Source organism: Bos taurus, chromosome 9, assembly GCF_002263795.3.
Source record: "Bos taurus isolate L1 Dominette 01449 registration number 42190680 breed Hereford chromosome 9, ARS-UCD2.0, whole genome shotgun sequence".
Lineage (NCBI taxonomy): Eukaryota > Metazoa > Chordata > Mammalia > Artiodactyla > Bovidae > Bos > Bos taurus.
The window spans coordinates 13,201,633-13,217,603 of record NC_037336.1 but is presented as its reverse complement, the minus strand read 5'-3'; the positions used below and the strand labels follow the sequence as shown (position 1 = coordinate 13,217,603).

General features: G+C 44.6%; 1 protein-coding gene across 1 annotated transcript in view; it reads right to left on the bottom strand.

The window, feature by feature from the left end:
- The window catches only part of CD109 (CD109 molecule), a 134,699-nt gene extending 118,978 nt beyond the window's left edge, over window positions 1-15,721 (bottom strand). The window contains exons 1-2 of the mRNA XM_024996919.2: window positions 15,604-15,721; window positions 14,125-14,297 (exon numbers count right to left, since the gene is read on the bottom strand). Of these exons, the coding sequence (XP_024852687.1) occupies window positions 14,125-14,297; window positions 15,604-15,677 (247 nt within the window). The 5' untranslated portion in view covers window positions 15,678-15,721. The remainder of the gene's footprint in view (window positions 1-14,124; window positions 14,298-15,603) is intronic.
- Between the last annotated feature and the right edge of the window lie 250 nt (window positions 15,722-15,971).

Here is a 15,971-nt window from a genome sequence, read left to right as displayed (position 1 = left end):
CTGTGGCACGCGGGCTTCTCATTGCAGTGGCTTCTCTTTCTGCAAAGTAACCAGCTCTAGGGCACAAGGGCTTCAGTCACTGTGGCTCCTGGCTCTAGAGCACAGGCACAATAGTCGTGGCACACAGGCTTAGCTGCCCCAAAGCATGTGGGATCTCCCTGGATCAGGGATCGAACCTGTGTGTCCTGCATCGGCAGGTGGATTCTTTACCACTGAGCCACCACAGAAGCTCTACAAATTTCTTAATAAGAGTTTCATATACAATGTTTTGTTCCATTTAGACTGATGAAGTGTAAAATAGGTCAAATGAAAGCCCACTAAAAATAAAATAAATAAAATGGTACAATATAAACTAATTGTTAGGTGCTATACAAATGAAAAACCATTTAAGCCAAGCTCTGAGCTGCTAAATATACAGGCCATTCATCATGTCAAGGTCAGCAATCTATAGCCCACAGGCCAAGTCTGGCCCATGCCCGTTTTTGCACAATTCATGAACTAAAAACAGTTTGCATTTTAAATAGCTGGGAAATTTTTTTAAAAAGAACAATGTTTAGTGACACATGGAAATTATACGAACTCCAAATTCAGGGTCCACAGATAATTCTGTTAGCACATGAGCACACTCCTTTGCTTCACACCATCTATGGCTGCTTGCACACTAAAATGGCCAAGTAGCTGCAACCAAGACCACAGGCCAGCAAAACCTACTGTGCTGACCATCCAGCCCTTTATAGAAAAGAAGTTTACCGACCCCTATAGTATGGTGTTCTTTTTAGGAAGATATATATTCTCCTTCCTCAAGGGGTGAGGAGTAAGGCTGAAGGCCCACTCCAGTCAGAATCAACAGAGACACCTGGCAATAAATAAAAAAAAAATACAGACACACCTGGCCTCACGCCACAGGCTTGAGCTCACAAGGGAGGCACCAGGGCAGTGTGCCTGCTGGGAGATGCTCAGTACAAGCTGACATTCCCAAGTGTTTACTCTGTGCCAGGCACCGCGGTGAACATCCCAAAGCAGTACACCACAGAAAAGGGAAAAGAACCAAAAAAAGGAAAAAGAATAGGGTAAAATTAATTTTAATAACATTTTATTCACTCGGTCATGTTCAATTCTTTGTGACCCATGGACTGTAATCCACCAGGCTCCTCTGTCCATGGATTTCTCCAGGCAAGAATACTGGAGAGGGTTGCCTTCTCCATTGCATTCCTTCTCCAGTGGATCTTCCTGACCCAGGGACCAAATCCAGGTCTCCCACAGTGCGGCAGATTCTTTACCATGTGAGCTACTGGGAAGGCCCATATAACCAAAATATTACCAATAAATGTGTAATCAACATTTAAAAAATGAGTTTTTTTAATTCATTTTTTTATTGAAGGATAACTGCTTTACAGAATTTTGTTGTTTTCTGTCAAACCTCAATATGACTCAGCCATAGGTATACATATATCTCCTCCCTTTTGAACCTCTCTCCCATCTCCCTTGCCATCCCACCCCTCTAGGTTGATACAGAGCCCCTGTTGAGTTTCCTGAGCCATACAGCAAATTCCCATTGGCTATCTATTTTACATATGATAATGTAAGTTTCCAGGTTACTCTTTCCATACATCTCACCCCCTCCTCCCCTCCCCCCATGTCCGTAAGTTTATTCTCTGTCTGTTTCTCCACTGCTGTCCTATAAATAAATTCTTCAGTACCATTTTTCTAGATTCTGTATATGTGCATTAGAATACGATACTTATCTTTCTCTTTCTGACTCACTTCACTCTGTATAATAGGTTCTAGGTTCATCCACCTCACCAGAACTGACTCAAATGCATTCCTTTTTATGGCTGAGTAATATTCCATTGTGCATATGTACAATAACTTCTTTATTCATTCATTCATTGATGGGCATCTAGGTTGCTTCCATGTTCTAGCTATTGTAAATAGTGCTATGATGAACAATGGGATACATGTGTCTCTTTCAATTTTGGTTTCCTCAGGGTATACGCCTCGGAGAGGGACTACTGGGTCATATGGTGGTTTTATTCATAGTTTTTTAAGGAATCTCCATACCGTCTTCAATAGTGGCTGTTAACAATTTACATTCCCACCAAATTATTGAAATAATTATTATCCCACCATTGCCAAAACAAATTATTGAGTTTTGCTACACTTTTTGGCACTAAACGGAGAAGGCAATGGCACCCCACTCTAGTACTCCTGCCTGGAAAATCCCATGGGCAGAGGAGTCTGGTAGGCTGCAGTCCATGGGGTCGCAAGGAGTCGGACACGACTGAGCGACTTCACTTTCACTTTTCACTTTCCTGCATTGGAGAAGGAAATGGCAACCCACTCCAGTGTTCTTGCCTGGAGAATCCCAGGGACAGGGGAGCCTGGTGGGCTGCCGTCTATGAGGCTGCACAGAGTCAGACACGACTGAAGCGACTTAGCAGCAGTAGCTTGGCACTAAAAGTATTCAAAATCCAGTGTGTATTTTATACTCACAGCTCATCTTTATATGCATGAGTCACATTTCAAGCTCAAAAACCACATGTGGCTAGTGGCTACCAAAATGGACAGGGCATTGTCTAAGGCATCGTCTCCTTTAATCCTCACAACAGAGTTTGAGGTAGGTACCATTACTGTTGCCTTTATGAGATGAAGCTGAGACTAGATGAGATGAATGACCTTCCCAAGGCCACAGAGGTAGTAAGTAGCAGTGTAAGGGCCCAGTTCCAATGTGTCTAGTGAAAGTCGCTCAGTCGCTCAGTCATGTCCAACTCTTTGCGACCTCATGGATTATACAGTCCATGGAATTCTCCAGGCCGTTATACTGGAGTCAGTAGCCTTTCCCTTCTCCAGGGGATTTTCCCAACCCAGGCACTGAACCCAGGTCTCCCACACTGCAGGCGGATTCTTTACCAACTGAGCTATCAGGGAAGTGCAATGTGTCTAAGGAGTCCCCATTCGGACCCACCGTATCTCCCAAACTGTATAGAACAGCCCCAGCTAGTTCTTCTAAAATATCAGTCCAAAAAGCCTCATACTCCTCCCCTGTCATGCCTCTGTAGCTTACTGCGCTCTCAAGTTAGTGTCTTGACACACCCACTCTTCCATATTTTCTCTTATCCATGTGTTTTCGGATCGAGTCCCTATGTAGCCCTCCAGGTGACCATCCATCTTCAAACCAACAGGCTCATTTGCAACATTCACACCACATTCCTGGTTCCCTTGCATGGTGGACCCAGCTAACCCACCTGGTCTCTACTTCAGCAAACGCACACTTTATCTGAAAACAGCAGCGTGGCGGCACTCCCAGCAGGCTCTACCGCCAACCTGAGTTGGCACGAGACATGAAACCCACCTTGCTTCCCTGTGAGGAGCCTGAGAGAACAGGAACTTCGTGCATGACCAAACATTATGCCATCAATTTTCTGCCATACACAATTTGGTGCCTAATGAATGAATGGAGTTCGCAAAATAGTAAATGCCCTGTCTTAACTATATTCCTGAGGAGATTTAAAACATTATTTCAGCAAATGTTAAATTAATCATACTAAACGATTTCTCCCTGTTACGTTTTCATAAACTCCTAACATCATCCTGCCAAAAGAAGCTACCAGGCGCTCTTAAAACACTTTCCTCATTGTTTGTTTCCAAGCACTTAACCTCTCTGGATTTCAACTCATGAATCATTTCTTCAGAAATAAAGACCCACAGACCTGCCCACCAGCTCCCTACTCCTCCACCTCCACCAAATCCTTTTTGATCAGTTTCTTCGATCCCATTCTTGCAAAGGAAGCGAGCCAACTCATGGATTCTCCTAAGGGGAATGAGGGCAGAAGAGACACGGCAGGTCAAGGACCCACTATCATCTCCTCTCTTCCAGTTCTATCACTGCACCTTTGGTATGAGGTCCTTTTAGCCCAGATCAGGACGTGAGGAGCCACGAGTCCACTTCTTCTCACACTTACAACCACAGTGAAAGCAAAATGCCCTACCCCATCCCCTCAAGCTTCAAACAAGGCATGTGTGTGTGTGCTAAGTTGCTTCAGTCGTGTCCGACTCTTTGCGACCCTATGGACTGTAGCCCGCCAGGCTCCCCGGCCCATGGGATTCTCCAGGTAAGAATACTGGAGTGGGTTGCCATGCCCTCCTCCAGGGGATCTTCCCGACCTAGGGAGTGAACCCATGTCTCCTGCATTGGCAGGTGGGTCCTTCATCTCTAGCATCACCTGGGAAGCCCCAAGTGAGGCATACTTCCACACAAACAGCTCCCCTCTCTTCTCTGTTCTCCTGTGCACCCTCCCCTGATGCCAGTACTGGTATCCACCCTTCTTGCATCTCACTAGCTCACAGTCCAGCAGGGACCCAGGTTAGGGCAGCACCAGGGAACACCTCCAGTTCTGTGTTTCTCTCCTCAGGGAGCTTTTACTTTTAATGTTTATCCCCACTTTCTACAAAGAGATGATGGATCTGCACAATTTAGAGGTAACTGTGGCAAGGTAGTCCATTCTGAAGGAGATCAGCCATGGGATTTCTTTGGAAGGAATGATGCTAAAGCTGAAACTCCAGTACTTTGGCCACCTCATGTGAAGAGTTGACTCATTGGGATTGGGGCCAGGAGGAGAAGGGGACAACAGAGGATGAGATGGCTGGATGGCATCACTGACTCTATGGACATGAGTCTGAGTGAACTCTGGGAGTTGGTGATGGACAGGGAGGCCTGGCGTGCTGCGATTCATGGGGTCGCAAAGAGTTGGACACAACTGAGCGACTGAACTGAACTGAACTGATGGCAAGGTTTTCTAAAACCATATTTCAGTTTTATTCATCTCAAGCTGACACTTCAAAACATTTCTCTCTTTCGTTTCTTTCTTATATCAAAGGGAAAAGCACGCTTTTAACCATAATCCACTCACCCGTGCTCCTGACCATGAGCCCACTTCTCACGCTAAATTATCTACCCCTGGCCTTTACCTCAGTACTGTGGGGGGTCTTTTTAGTATTTATGTATTTATTTATTTTGGCTGTGCTAGGTCTCTGAGGCTGAGCACAGGTTGCCTCTAGCTGTGGTGCTAGGGGTTCCCTGTTACAGAGCATGGACTCCAGGGCTCGAAGGCCTCAGCAGCTGTGGCACACGGGCTCACTTGCACTAGGGTTTTCCTGGTGGCTCAGTTGCTAAGGAATCTGCCTGCATTGCAGGAGACCTGGGTTCGATCCCCGGGTCAGGAAGATTCCCCTGGAGAAGGAAATGGCAACCCACTCCAGTACTCTTGCTTGGAGAATTCCATGGACAGAGGAGCTGGGCAGGCTACAGTCCCATGAGATCACAAAGAGTCAGACACCACTGTGCGATTTTCACTTTCACTTTTCATGTGGGATCTTCCCAGACCAGGGATCAACCCAGTGTCCCCTGCATTGCAAGGTGGATTCTTAACCACTGGACAACCAGGGAAGCACCTCTACTGTGTCTTTAAAGAGACGATCCACCTCTCTCCTTTCACTAGAGAGTGACATTTGGTCTTCACAGTGGTGTACTACAAAGGTGATATTTGAATCAAAACCTGAAGCAGCTGAGTCATGAAGACATCTGGCAGACTGCATCACAGGGAGAGAGACGAGTAAGTGCGAGGCCCTGAGGTGGGGGCACTCTTGCTGTGTTGCAGGACCTGCATGAAGGCCTGAGAGGCTGCAGAGTGAGGTGGGGGGTATGCGAAGTGAGATCAGACAGATCGTGTAGGGTTTGCAGGCCATGGGGAGGCTAGATGTATGCTAATGCTGAGATGGGGAGTAACAAAATCTAGCGTGCTTGCTGGCCACTGGATTGAGAACAGACTATAGAGTGATGTGTGTGGGTGCACGCATGTATGCTCAGTCATGTCTGACTCTGTGACCGCCCCCCCCACCGGACTGTAAGCCCACCAGGTTCCTCTGTTCAAGGAATTTTCCAGGCGAGAACACTGGAGCAGGTTGCCACTTTCTGCTTCCCAACCCAGGGATCGAACCCAAGTCTCCTGAGTCTCCTGCATTGGCAGGCGAATTCTTTACCACTGAGCCACCTTGGAAGCCCCATAGAGGCATCAGTGGGGGCGGCAGGGAGCGGGGGAAAACAATCAAGGAGACTACTGCAATCACTTTTTTTAAAAGAAGAGTGGTTCTACATTTTCTGATTATATTTCCCCACCACCCATTTATTACTAAAAACTTGCTTTTGCTCCAACAATCAACTTAGAAGCATTCATTCACTGGAGGCTCACCAATGCCCTTCTGTCCTTTTCTTCCCTGACTCTTTAGGACACTTCACAGTTAATAAAAGGAAGTTAATAAAAACTTCCTTCTCGGTACTGTTTCTTCCCTTGTCATCTGAGACATCTCAGCATCTCCAACCCATCCCTGTCTTGGCTGCTCACTGTCCAGCCATTTCACTGACTTCTCTTCCGCCTCCCAAGCTCCATTCATCAGGCTGGTTCTTTCCATAAGCGTTATCTCTTGGGCATGCCACGCCTTCCCACCAACACTTGGAATATGGTCTGCCTCTATGAAAACAATGCCTTCAACTCTCTCCCTGGTTACAATTTCAAAACTATCTGCTGGGCCTCTCCGCCAGGGTGTTTCCCCACACTCATCTAATGCAGAGAGTAACATCTTTTCAGAAAACATACACACACAGCTCTGTCTCCTCAGTTCTGCCACTCCCAGCCCCGGGTGCTTTCCTCTGGCACACCCTTCCCTTCTCTCATCTGTGAACTAACTGTTCCCACAAAATGCCAAATATATCAGCAGAGGTGGAATGCTCATGAATGGACATCTGTATAGTTCTGCATGTAAAATGTAACAGAACCAGGCAGAGGGTCACACACAAGAAGCACTACTTACCAACCACACTGAACTTTCTAAACAAACAAGAAATAAAAACTCAGCCTCTGCACTTTTAATATTATACTTTTCCTTCTGCCACCTCTGAAACTTCCTTCCTTCTGCCCTGCCCGCCCCATTCATTCATGTTTCACATACAGCAAATAATCCATGTGTTAGTCACTCTGTCGTGTCCAACTCTTTGCGACCCCATGAACTGTAGGCTAGCAGGCTCTTCTGTCCATGGAATTCTCCATGCAAGAAAACTGGAGTTTGTTACCATTTCCTTCTCCAGGGGATCTTCCAAATCCAGAGATCAAACCCAGGTCTCCCATGCAATAAATAATAAATTAGCAGCGGGAAATATTACTAGGAAAACAAGGAGTTCCAACATTGTAAAGTCTTCTTAACAGCATAATGGATCAAACAGCAACCCCACCCAAATTCTTACAGGATCTGATTTCTGTTTCCACCACAAGCCTTCAGTGACTCATTCTGTGTCAGAAGAAGAGTAGAACGTGTTTAACTTGGAGTTTAAAGAATCAGTCTGTTCACTTTCAACTTCACTCCATCACTGCTTCATAATCAAATGCCAAGACATGTTTCTCCATTGCATCAAATTAACACCAAGGTTGAGGGCTGGAGGCCGCCTGAAAGGCAAACAGGGAAATCTGGGCGGGGCCTTCAGCTGCTGTGAATCATCACAGACTTGCAAAGGCTTGCCTCTCACTCTCAGGCTTTCCAATACTTGGTTGGTAACAATCCATGAGAACCGTTTTAACTGAAGTGCAGTTGTTCTCATTTTAGCACAGCTGAGACTCACTTGTGGTGGTTGCTCAAAATAAAGTTTAGATTCCCAGACACTACCCATGTCTTGAGAAGATGACCATGAATCTACATTTGAATAAGTATGACTCACATTTTGAGAATCACAGCAATAGAATTTCTAAAACTAGCCTGGCCCCCAACCCACGCAGAACCATTAGTCCATAAAGAGCAACTCCACCTTCAGCTGAAATAAGAAACTAGCGCAAAAATGCAGGCAAGCAATTTTCAACTTCTTAGTTAGCCATATTTTGTTTGTATCAGATAAAGCAACATTTGCAAATATATCCTAAGTCACACACGGTTCCCTATGTCAGGAGAGTTTCCTAGAGTATAATGGAAAAAGCACTGGATTGTAAATTTGGGGGTCTGTGATCTGTTTCCAGTTTCTGCCACCAACGGGCATTTCACCTTGGGCAAGTCACCAGACACCACCCCTCAGTCTCCTCAGCCATGAACTAGGCGATTGACTTGGCTCATCTCCCCCAAATTCTACGAAGCTCAGACTAAATCGGGAGGAGAGCTGGCACTGCAGCTTGCAACTCTTAGATCCAGATTAGATTTCATGAGATCCAACTCTGAACTACCACAAGCAAACAAGAAAAATCCTTTTCACAGAAGACTGATACCACATTGCGTCAATATTCCAAACTGGAACAAGCAAAAATTATTCCAGGCGGTGGAAAACCTTCAGATTCAGAACCAACAGAACCATCAGAACCAACTTCACATTCAGGCGATATATACCATTTACTGTGTTAATCCAGGAAAATTATTCTCTCTCAGCCTCAGACTTCTCATCTCTAAAATGAAGATAATAGTGCCTTCCTCCTAGGGTTATTGAAGTTAAGATTGTGCATTAATCTCCACACTATAAGGAAACTCAGTACTTAATATGTTACATCCCTTCCCACCCCCTCCTAGTGAGTGTCTTTTATAGAGTGTTCCCAGTTCAAGATCGTCCCAACACATGACCAAGAATTGCCTCTGACATGACTGCTGCCATCATCTTCCAATAACAGTAGGTACCACCAGCTCCTTGAATAGGTCCTCTGCGTTTAAGTGCTCTAAACATGTTTACCTCATTTCATCCTCACAATAACTGGGTAACTGTACAAAGCAGAAACCACTGCTCTTCAGATGATAAAACCGAAGCCCAGTGAAAAGGTGACAGCCCACAGACACACAGTCACCAACGAGAGGGCATCAGGTAGCCTGGCTGCAGAGCTCAAGCTCATTGTGACCACATTCTGGTCCCGAACTGTGTATACACATTACACACAATACCAAAGACATGTGAATGAAGAACCCACACCCTTTAAAAATAATTCTCATGTCACTACAAGTTCAAACTGAGCTCTACTGGCACACTGCCTGTGAAAACCTTCCCTAGGAGACCTGCCCACATAGCATACTAATTCATCTATGCTCATAAAAACCATGGCACTCATTGTGATCTACGAGCCATGAAATGTATGTTCGGGAGCTTTGTTTCCACCAGAAAGCCATCCAAACTGAATTGAATGATTTTTTAAGTTCTCCAGCTAACATCTCAAATTTTAAAATATTGATTTTCCATCCCCGTGGATCGAGATAGAAAACAAAAAAGCCCATAGTTGATAGGAGAAGACAAAGAAAGATGTTTCATCCTTAAAAAATAGGAGATAAACATCCCATTAACTCTCCAAGATTTTAGGGCAAGAAGAAAAGGCAAGTTATTAAAGGATACAGACATACGCACAGAGTCCACCTCACCCGACCGTGGGAAGATGGAAGCAGGCTCGGTGTCGTAATTAAATAAGCAGTGCCTCCAGGCCAGGAGATGCCCTCCTGAGCACTCAAGTTAACAGTCAAGATTTTCTGCTTAGTAGTTTTTTTGTTTTTTGTTTTTTTTTTTTTCCTTTCCTCTTTTTTTGGGGGAAGAAGGACAGAAAATAAATTTTATTAATTTATTTTGAATTTTATTTCATATTAAAATATCATTTATAAACAATGTTGTGTTAGTTTCAGATGTATAGCAAAGTGATTTGGTTATACATATACAGGTATCTATTCTTTTTCAAATTCTTTTCCCATTTAGGTTATTGCAGAATATTGAGCAGAGTTCCCTGTGCTATTAAAAAGTCTACAGACAATAAATGCTGGAGATGGTGTGGAGAAAACAGAGCTCTCCTTCACTGCTGGTGGGAATGTTAATTGGACCAGCCACTAATGGAAAACAGTATGGAGATTCCTTAGGTTTTTTTTTTTTAATCTTTTATCAGGGGTATATGAAACCAGTGACAATGAATTCATTAGTGGAGGAAAAGGGTATATTCTTCATTATTTGAGGTAAATCTCATTCAGGAAAAACAATGAACGTTTACAAATGAACATTTCAAACTGTAAAAAGAGAATGGGAAATAAAACAGAAATTACGGTTTTAAGGACATCAAAAATAATTCAATTACTTTACATGCTTTAAGAGCTGGTTCTCACTTATGACCTGTGAATTCAAATGTTCTTAACATTTTTTTTCTTAATTTGGTGTGGAACTCCCAGGCAACGACACAATTAAGGAAGAGGTAAAAGGCCGGAAGGTAAGAAATAAGGGGACAGACTCGCTCTCCAACCAACAGATAGTCTGATTTGATTTCAAATCTCCATAGCTGCTCCAGCTTCTCTCCTCTGGTAACCACTTCCCACTGAATTTTATCAATTATATTTTCTCAACTAGTTGTTTTATACTATTCACCATAGAAATGATGATGATGATGGTGGTGATGATACTGCTGGTGGTGGTAATAACAAGTACACTTCCATGTCTGTACTCTTAGAACTCCTCAAAGTTTATTAGAAACACTTTTTTCTCAAGGGCTATTGTTCACCAAAAAATAAATACATAAAAATAATTGATCCCCTATAAATATAGAATTGATATATTTACAAATGAATAAACTAACTGTAATGTAGTCCATGCTACTGGCCTCAAGGATGGAAATGTAAACAAAATTCTCCCCATATCTACCAAACAATTAAATGGGCTTTTCCTTGAGAACAAGCCATACTTTTTGATTTTATTAAGGTTTGTGCTGTGCTTAGTCACTCAGTTGTGTCCGACTCTTTGTGACCCCATGGACTGTAGCCCGCCAGGCTCCTCTGTCCATGGAATTCTCCAGGCAAGAATACTGGAGTGGGTTGCCACGTCCTCCTCCTCCAGGGGATCCTCCCAACCCAGGGATCCAACCAGTATCTCTTTACATCTTCCGCATGGGCAGGCGGGTTCTTTACCACTAGCGCCAGCTGGGAAGCCCATTAAGGTCCATGCTGCAATTCAAATGCGTTCTGGTTATGGTGAAACACTGCCCTACCCAAAAAACAGCCCAGCTGCTAGAAACAGCCACTCAGAAACAGTCCCCCTCCTTACCCATCTCTGCTAGAAGGTGAAAGTGAAAGTGTTAGTCACTCAGTCGTGTCCAACTCTTTGTGACCCCAAGGGGACTGCAACCCGCCAGGCTCCTCTGTCCATGGAATTCTCCAGGCAAGAATACTGGAGTGGGTTGCCACGTCCTCCTCCTCCAGGGGATCCTCCCAACCCAGGGATCCAACCAGTATCTCTTTACATCTTCCGCATGGGCAGGCGGGTTCTTTACCACTAGCGCCAGCTGGGAAGCCCATTAAGGTCCATGCTGCAATTCAAATGCGTTCTGGTTATGGTGAAACACTGCCCTACCCAAAAAACAGCCCAGCTGCTAGAAACAGCCACTCAGAAACAGTCCCCCTCCTTACCCATCTCTGCTAGAAGGTGAAAGTGAAAGTGTTAGTCACTCAGTCGTGTCCAACTTTTTGTGACCCCAAGGGGACTGCAACCCGCCAGGCTCCTCTGTCCATGGGATTCTCCAGGCAAGAATGCTGGAGACGGTAGCCATTCCCTTCTCCAAGGTTATCTTTCCAACTCAAGGATCAAACCCGGGTCTCCTGCATTGTAGGTAGGTTCTTTACCATCTGAACCACCAGGGAAGCTCAGTCGTTTCTTGGCAGTAACCTCGTGGAGGCCTCCATGAGAAAATGATGAAATAATCAGACCTAAAATGTATTTAATTGCTTGTGTTTAGATGGCAAGAAATAAAATGAATCCTAGGAAGACCCAGGCCCCATTAATTTAGAAAGTCCTTCTTGATCTACATATTGTTACAACTGGAAAAATCAGATCAAGCAAAGGATGTGAAGACAGAAAGGGAGAAATGTCTTGATCCTTAAGTCCTAACCTTACAGGAAGCATCTGTTCTGAGAGCAATGACTCACAACCCCTGATAACAAAGTTAACATTCTCCTTTGAAAGAGGGAGCATGCTTGCAATGGTATTTTCAATGAAACAGCCCCTGAAAGTAGTGCATTTTCTCTCTTTCTTTTTCAAACATCCATTAAGCTCCCAGGATTGTGCCGTCCACCCCTCTTTAGCCTTGTGTTGTCCGCTGTGACTTGGCATTTCAGTATTTTCTTTAGCCATTATCCTAAGGCCACGATTTCATCCATTTTCAGAATAAACAGTTCAATAATGAAAGTAGAGATTGGCCCCCAGGTAAATAGGAAATGATGCTTCCGGCATCTTCTTCTTCAATAGTATTTCTACTCACAATATTCACAGATCTTGTTTACTGAGTGTCTAACAGGTACTAGATACTGATTTTAACTTTACACTATCCCCATCTTATACATGAGGACACTGAGGCTCAGAGCATTTAAGTAACCTACCTAAGATCACACAGCTAGTACTAAGACTCAATCTCGGATCTTAAGCACTAACATTTCCTCTCCAGGGACAAGGCCTCCCACTTTTCTGTCTTTCCCACTACAACATAAAGTGGCCTGGCCCCTGCACGCATCACCTCTTCCAGCTCCAAATTTACCTACCCAGTCAGTCAAGTTCCCAATGCAGAAAGAATCTCAAATGCAGATAAACTTTGATTTTATCTTATTTCATGATGGTATTAATTTCCCTATGCTGGTAAAGGGTAAACATTTATATAATGAGCTACTGTGGAATTTCATTCACCCTTCATTCTGTGCCCTTAAATTATTCTCCTAAAAGATAACTCTCAACATTATAGGAATTTATGCCTCAGTTTCTGGTCTATGACTAAACCTGTAATCATGCTTCTAGTTAATAGTGTTTATAGGTGGGTGGTAGGATTCCAGGTGACTTTGATTTTCTTTACTTACAGTGTTTTCCAGGTTACCAGCACTGAGTATATATTACTCTTTCAATTAGAAAAAATTAAGTGTTCGTTTCATTGTGAAAAAACGAGTTTACATATTCAACTATTTACCCCTCAAAATTATTTTGCCCTTAGTATTGAAAAAGAAGATATTCATTGACCCAATTTAATCCTGGGCCTAGTTAGAACCAAAATTTAAAATAAGAGATGTGGGTTCTTTTACAAATGGCTCCCACGTTTACATTATTTTTTTTCTTGTCATCTAAAAAATTAAAACATATTCTATAAAACTAGATTTTAACTACAGTTCTTCTTTTACTTCCCATGGGCCTACTTAGTAAAATCCTCTGCACCCAATAAAGACATATGGTTACACATGGTTTATATAAACCATATACAAATATGGTCTTGTGTCAGGCTTTTAACTATGCCCTTTCCCTCTTCTAGGCACACCTACACCCCCAGACTCCTGTGAAGCTCAGCGTGGTCATGAGAGGAGGGGTGATATGAGCCATGTCCAGGCCTGGCCCACAAGGACCTCCCACAAGAAGAACTCCACGTTCCTGCCCTGCAGACTTGGAAGCCACATACTGATGATGACAGAGCCACAAAGAGAAAGCAACCTGGGCCTCAGAACCTCCCCCTAGAAGAGCATCCCAGGAACATCACTTTGGACTCTACATGAGTCAAAAACAAAAGTGTATTGTGTAAGCCACTGAAAATGTGTGGCTTCTTCATGACCCTACCATGACCCTACCATGTGCTAATAAAGCACATGGCTTTATTAGCACACTCCAATTATTAATGCAGATGTACAGATGTGAGATTTGGACCATAAAGAATGCCAAATGTCAAAGAATTGATGCTTTGAACTGTGGTGCTGGAGAAGACTCTTGAGAGTCCCTTTGACAGCAAGGAGATCAAACCAGTCAATCCTAAAGGAAATCAACCCTGATACTCATTGGAAGGACTGCTGCTGAAGCTGAAGCTCCAATACTTTGGCCACCTGATGCGGAGAGCCGACTCAATGGAAAAGACCCTAATGCTGGGAAAGACTGAAGGCAGGAGAAGGGGATGACAGAGGGTGAGATGGTCGGATGGCATCACTGACTCAATGGACATGAGTTTGAGCAAACTCTGGAAGTAGTGAAGGGCAGGGAAGCCCGGCGTGCTGCAGTCCATGGGGTCGCAAAGAGTCGGACATCACCGAGCAACTGAACAATTATCGCAGAAGGAGCTCTGCTGTGTATCTTACCTTTTTCAAAGACTCCTTCTGCTTCCAGGACAGAGACCGTGCGGTTCGCTGCCATCTTCCTCAGTTCCGCCTTCACGGTGACCTGTGAGGGGCTGTGTTCCAGAAGCTCCACCCCAATGGTCACATTTCCACCTGGCCTGATGATCCCAGGGACTGTCACCAGAAACCTGGGCCTAAAGAGTTCCCAACAACAAGAGAAAAATGAAGTTGCTTATCCTTACATCTTCATTCTTTTGAGATTCTCAAATTTCATAGATGGTGAGATAGATTCCCTATACAGTGTCAACTGTAACTGTTTCAATGAATGTGGCCCCACTGCTCCATTTATCAACTGCATTGAAAGGCTGTTGAAAGAAAATCATTCCCCTAAATCAATTTTTGTCCTGTTTTATTGAGAAAAAACTGACATACAGCATTGTACAAGTTTAAAATGTACAGATAATGATTTGACTTACACATGTTATAAGATGATTATCACAATAAATTTAGTGAACATTCATCATCTCACATAGGAACGAAATTAAAATAGAGAAAATACTTATTTTCTTCCTTGTGATCAGAACTCTAAAGATTTACTCTCTTCATAACGTTCATTTATAACATACAGCAGTGTTAATTATATTTATCATGTTGTACATTCCCATAAATCAATTTTAATGCAGTAATGTATGCACTGCTAGAGGATGGCCTGTGTTAGTATTTCCATTTTATAAACCACAAATAGCACAGGATAGCTTACACTGAGACAGCAGAAGTTATTGGCAAAGTACAAGCCTCTAAACTTCTTTATACAAGACATCATCCCAGGGTAATTTTTTTTTTTCTTGGTTTAAACACACACACACACAGAGACACACACACATGGATTTTGCTTGTTTCTTATTCAAACTTTTATGTTTGGGCATCTACCCAAGAAAACATCATCTAATCAACAACACTAATTAAAATATACCATCTGAAATTAAACTATCTGTCGGCGGTGACATTTCCAGGTGGAGCAGAGCACAAAAAATGGCTAAAACAGCATTTTCTCTGCCCAAACCAAGGATTAGGGCTCCAGGGCAAAACCCTCTGAGGGGGAAGGAAGTGCATTCCATTATTTAAGTGTCTCACTGGTTATCTTCCTACAAAGTCTGCACCTGAACCCATACTTAACCACCTCGGCCACACCTTATCATTGCTAAAGTTGAGACATCTTGTTTAGAAAAAATATGCACGAATGTGTTTAAAAGAAGGCACATTACTGTAGGGGGGCGAGGGGCGCAAAAAGTCGAAACAAACTCAAGAGGAAGCGTGGACTAAAAATAAAAAGTCATCAGAAAGCAGTCCTGGCCGGAGACGCTTGAACAACCTCGTGGGTGGAGAAAGTTAACTGTCCCTGGGAGGACCGAGCTGAAGCTATGCAGGCTCAAATCTCCAGGCCGAGGTCCGGCTGGGAACCCCCGCTCCCCGCCCGCCCCGCGCGCCCCGCGCTCCTACCCGGGGACGGCGGCCAGCGCCGCGCTCCACACGCAGAAGAGGCGGGCGGCGGTCAGGAGCCGGAGGCCCCGCATCTCGGCGCTGTGTGCGCTGCGGCCGCGGGCTCCCGAGGAAATACGCGGGCCGCGCGGGGTGTGGCCTCCCACCGCCTCCCGGCTTCGCCCAGACTCCCGGCTCAGCAGTGAGCGCTGGGCGCGCCCGCCGACCGAGCGAGGGCTCCAAACCAAGCCGGGGCGCGGCGGCTCCACCCCTCCCGCCGCATCACCGCGGCACTCCTCGGCGCCCCGGCCGACACCGCAGACCCGGGCGGGAGGCGGGAGGCGCGCAGCCCGCCCGACCTGGCGCGGCCGCCCCGCTCCGCCCCCCGG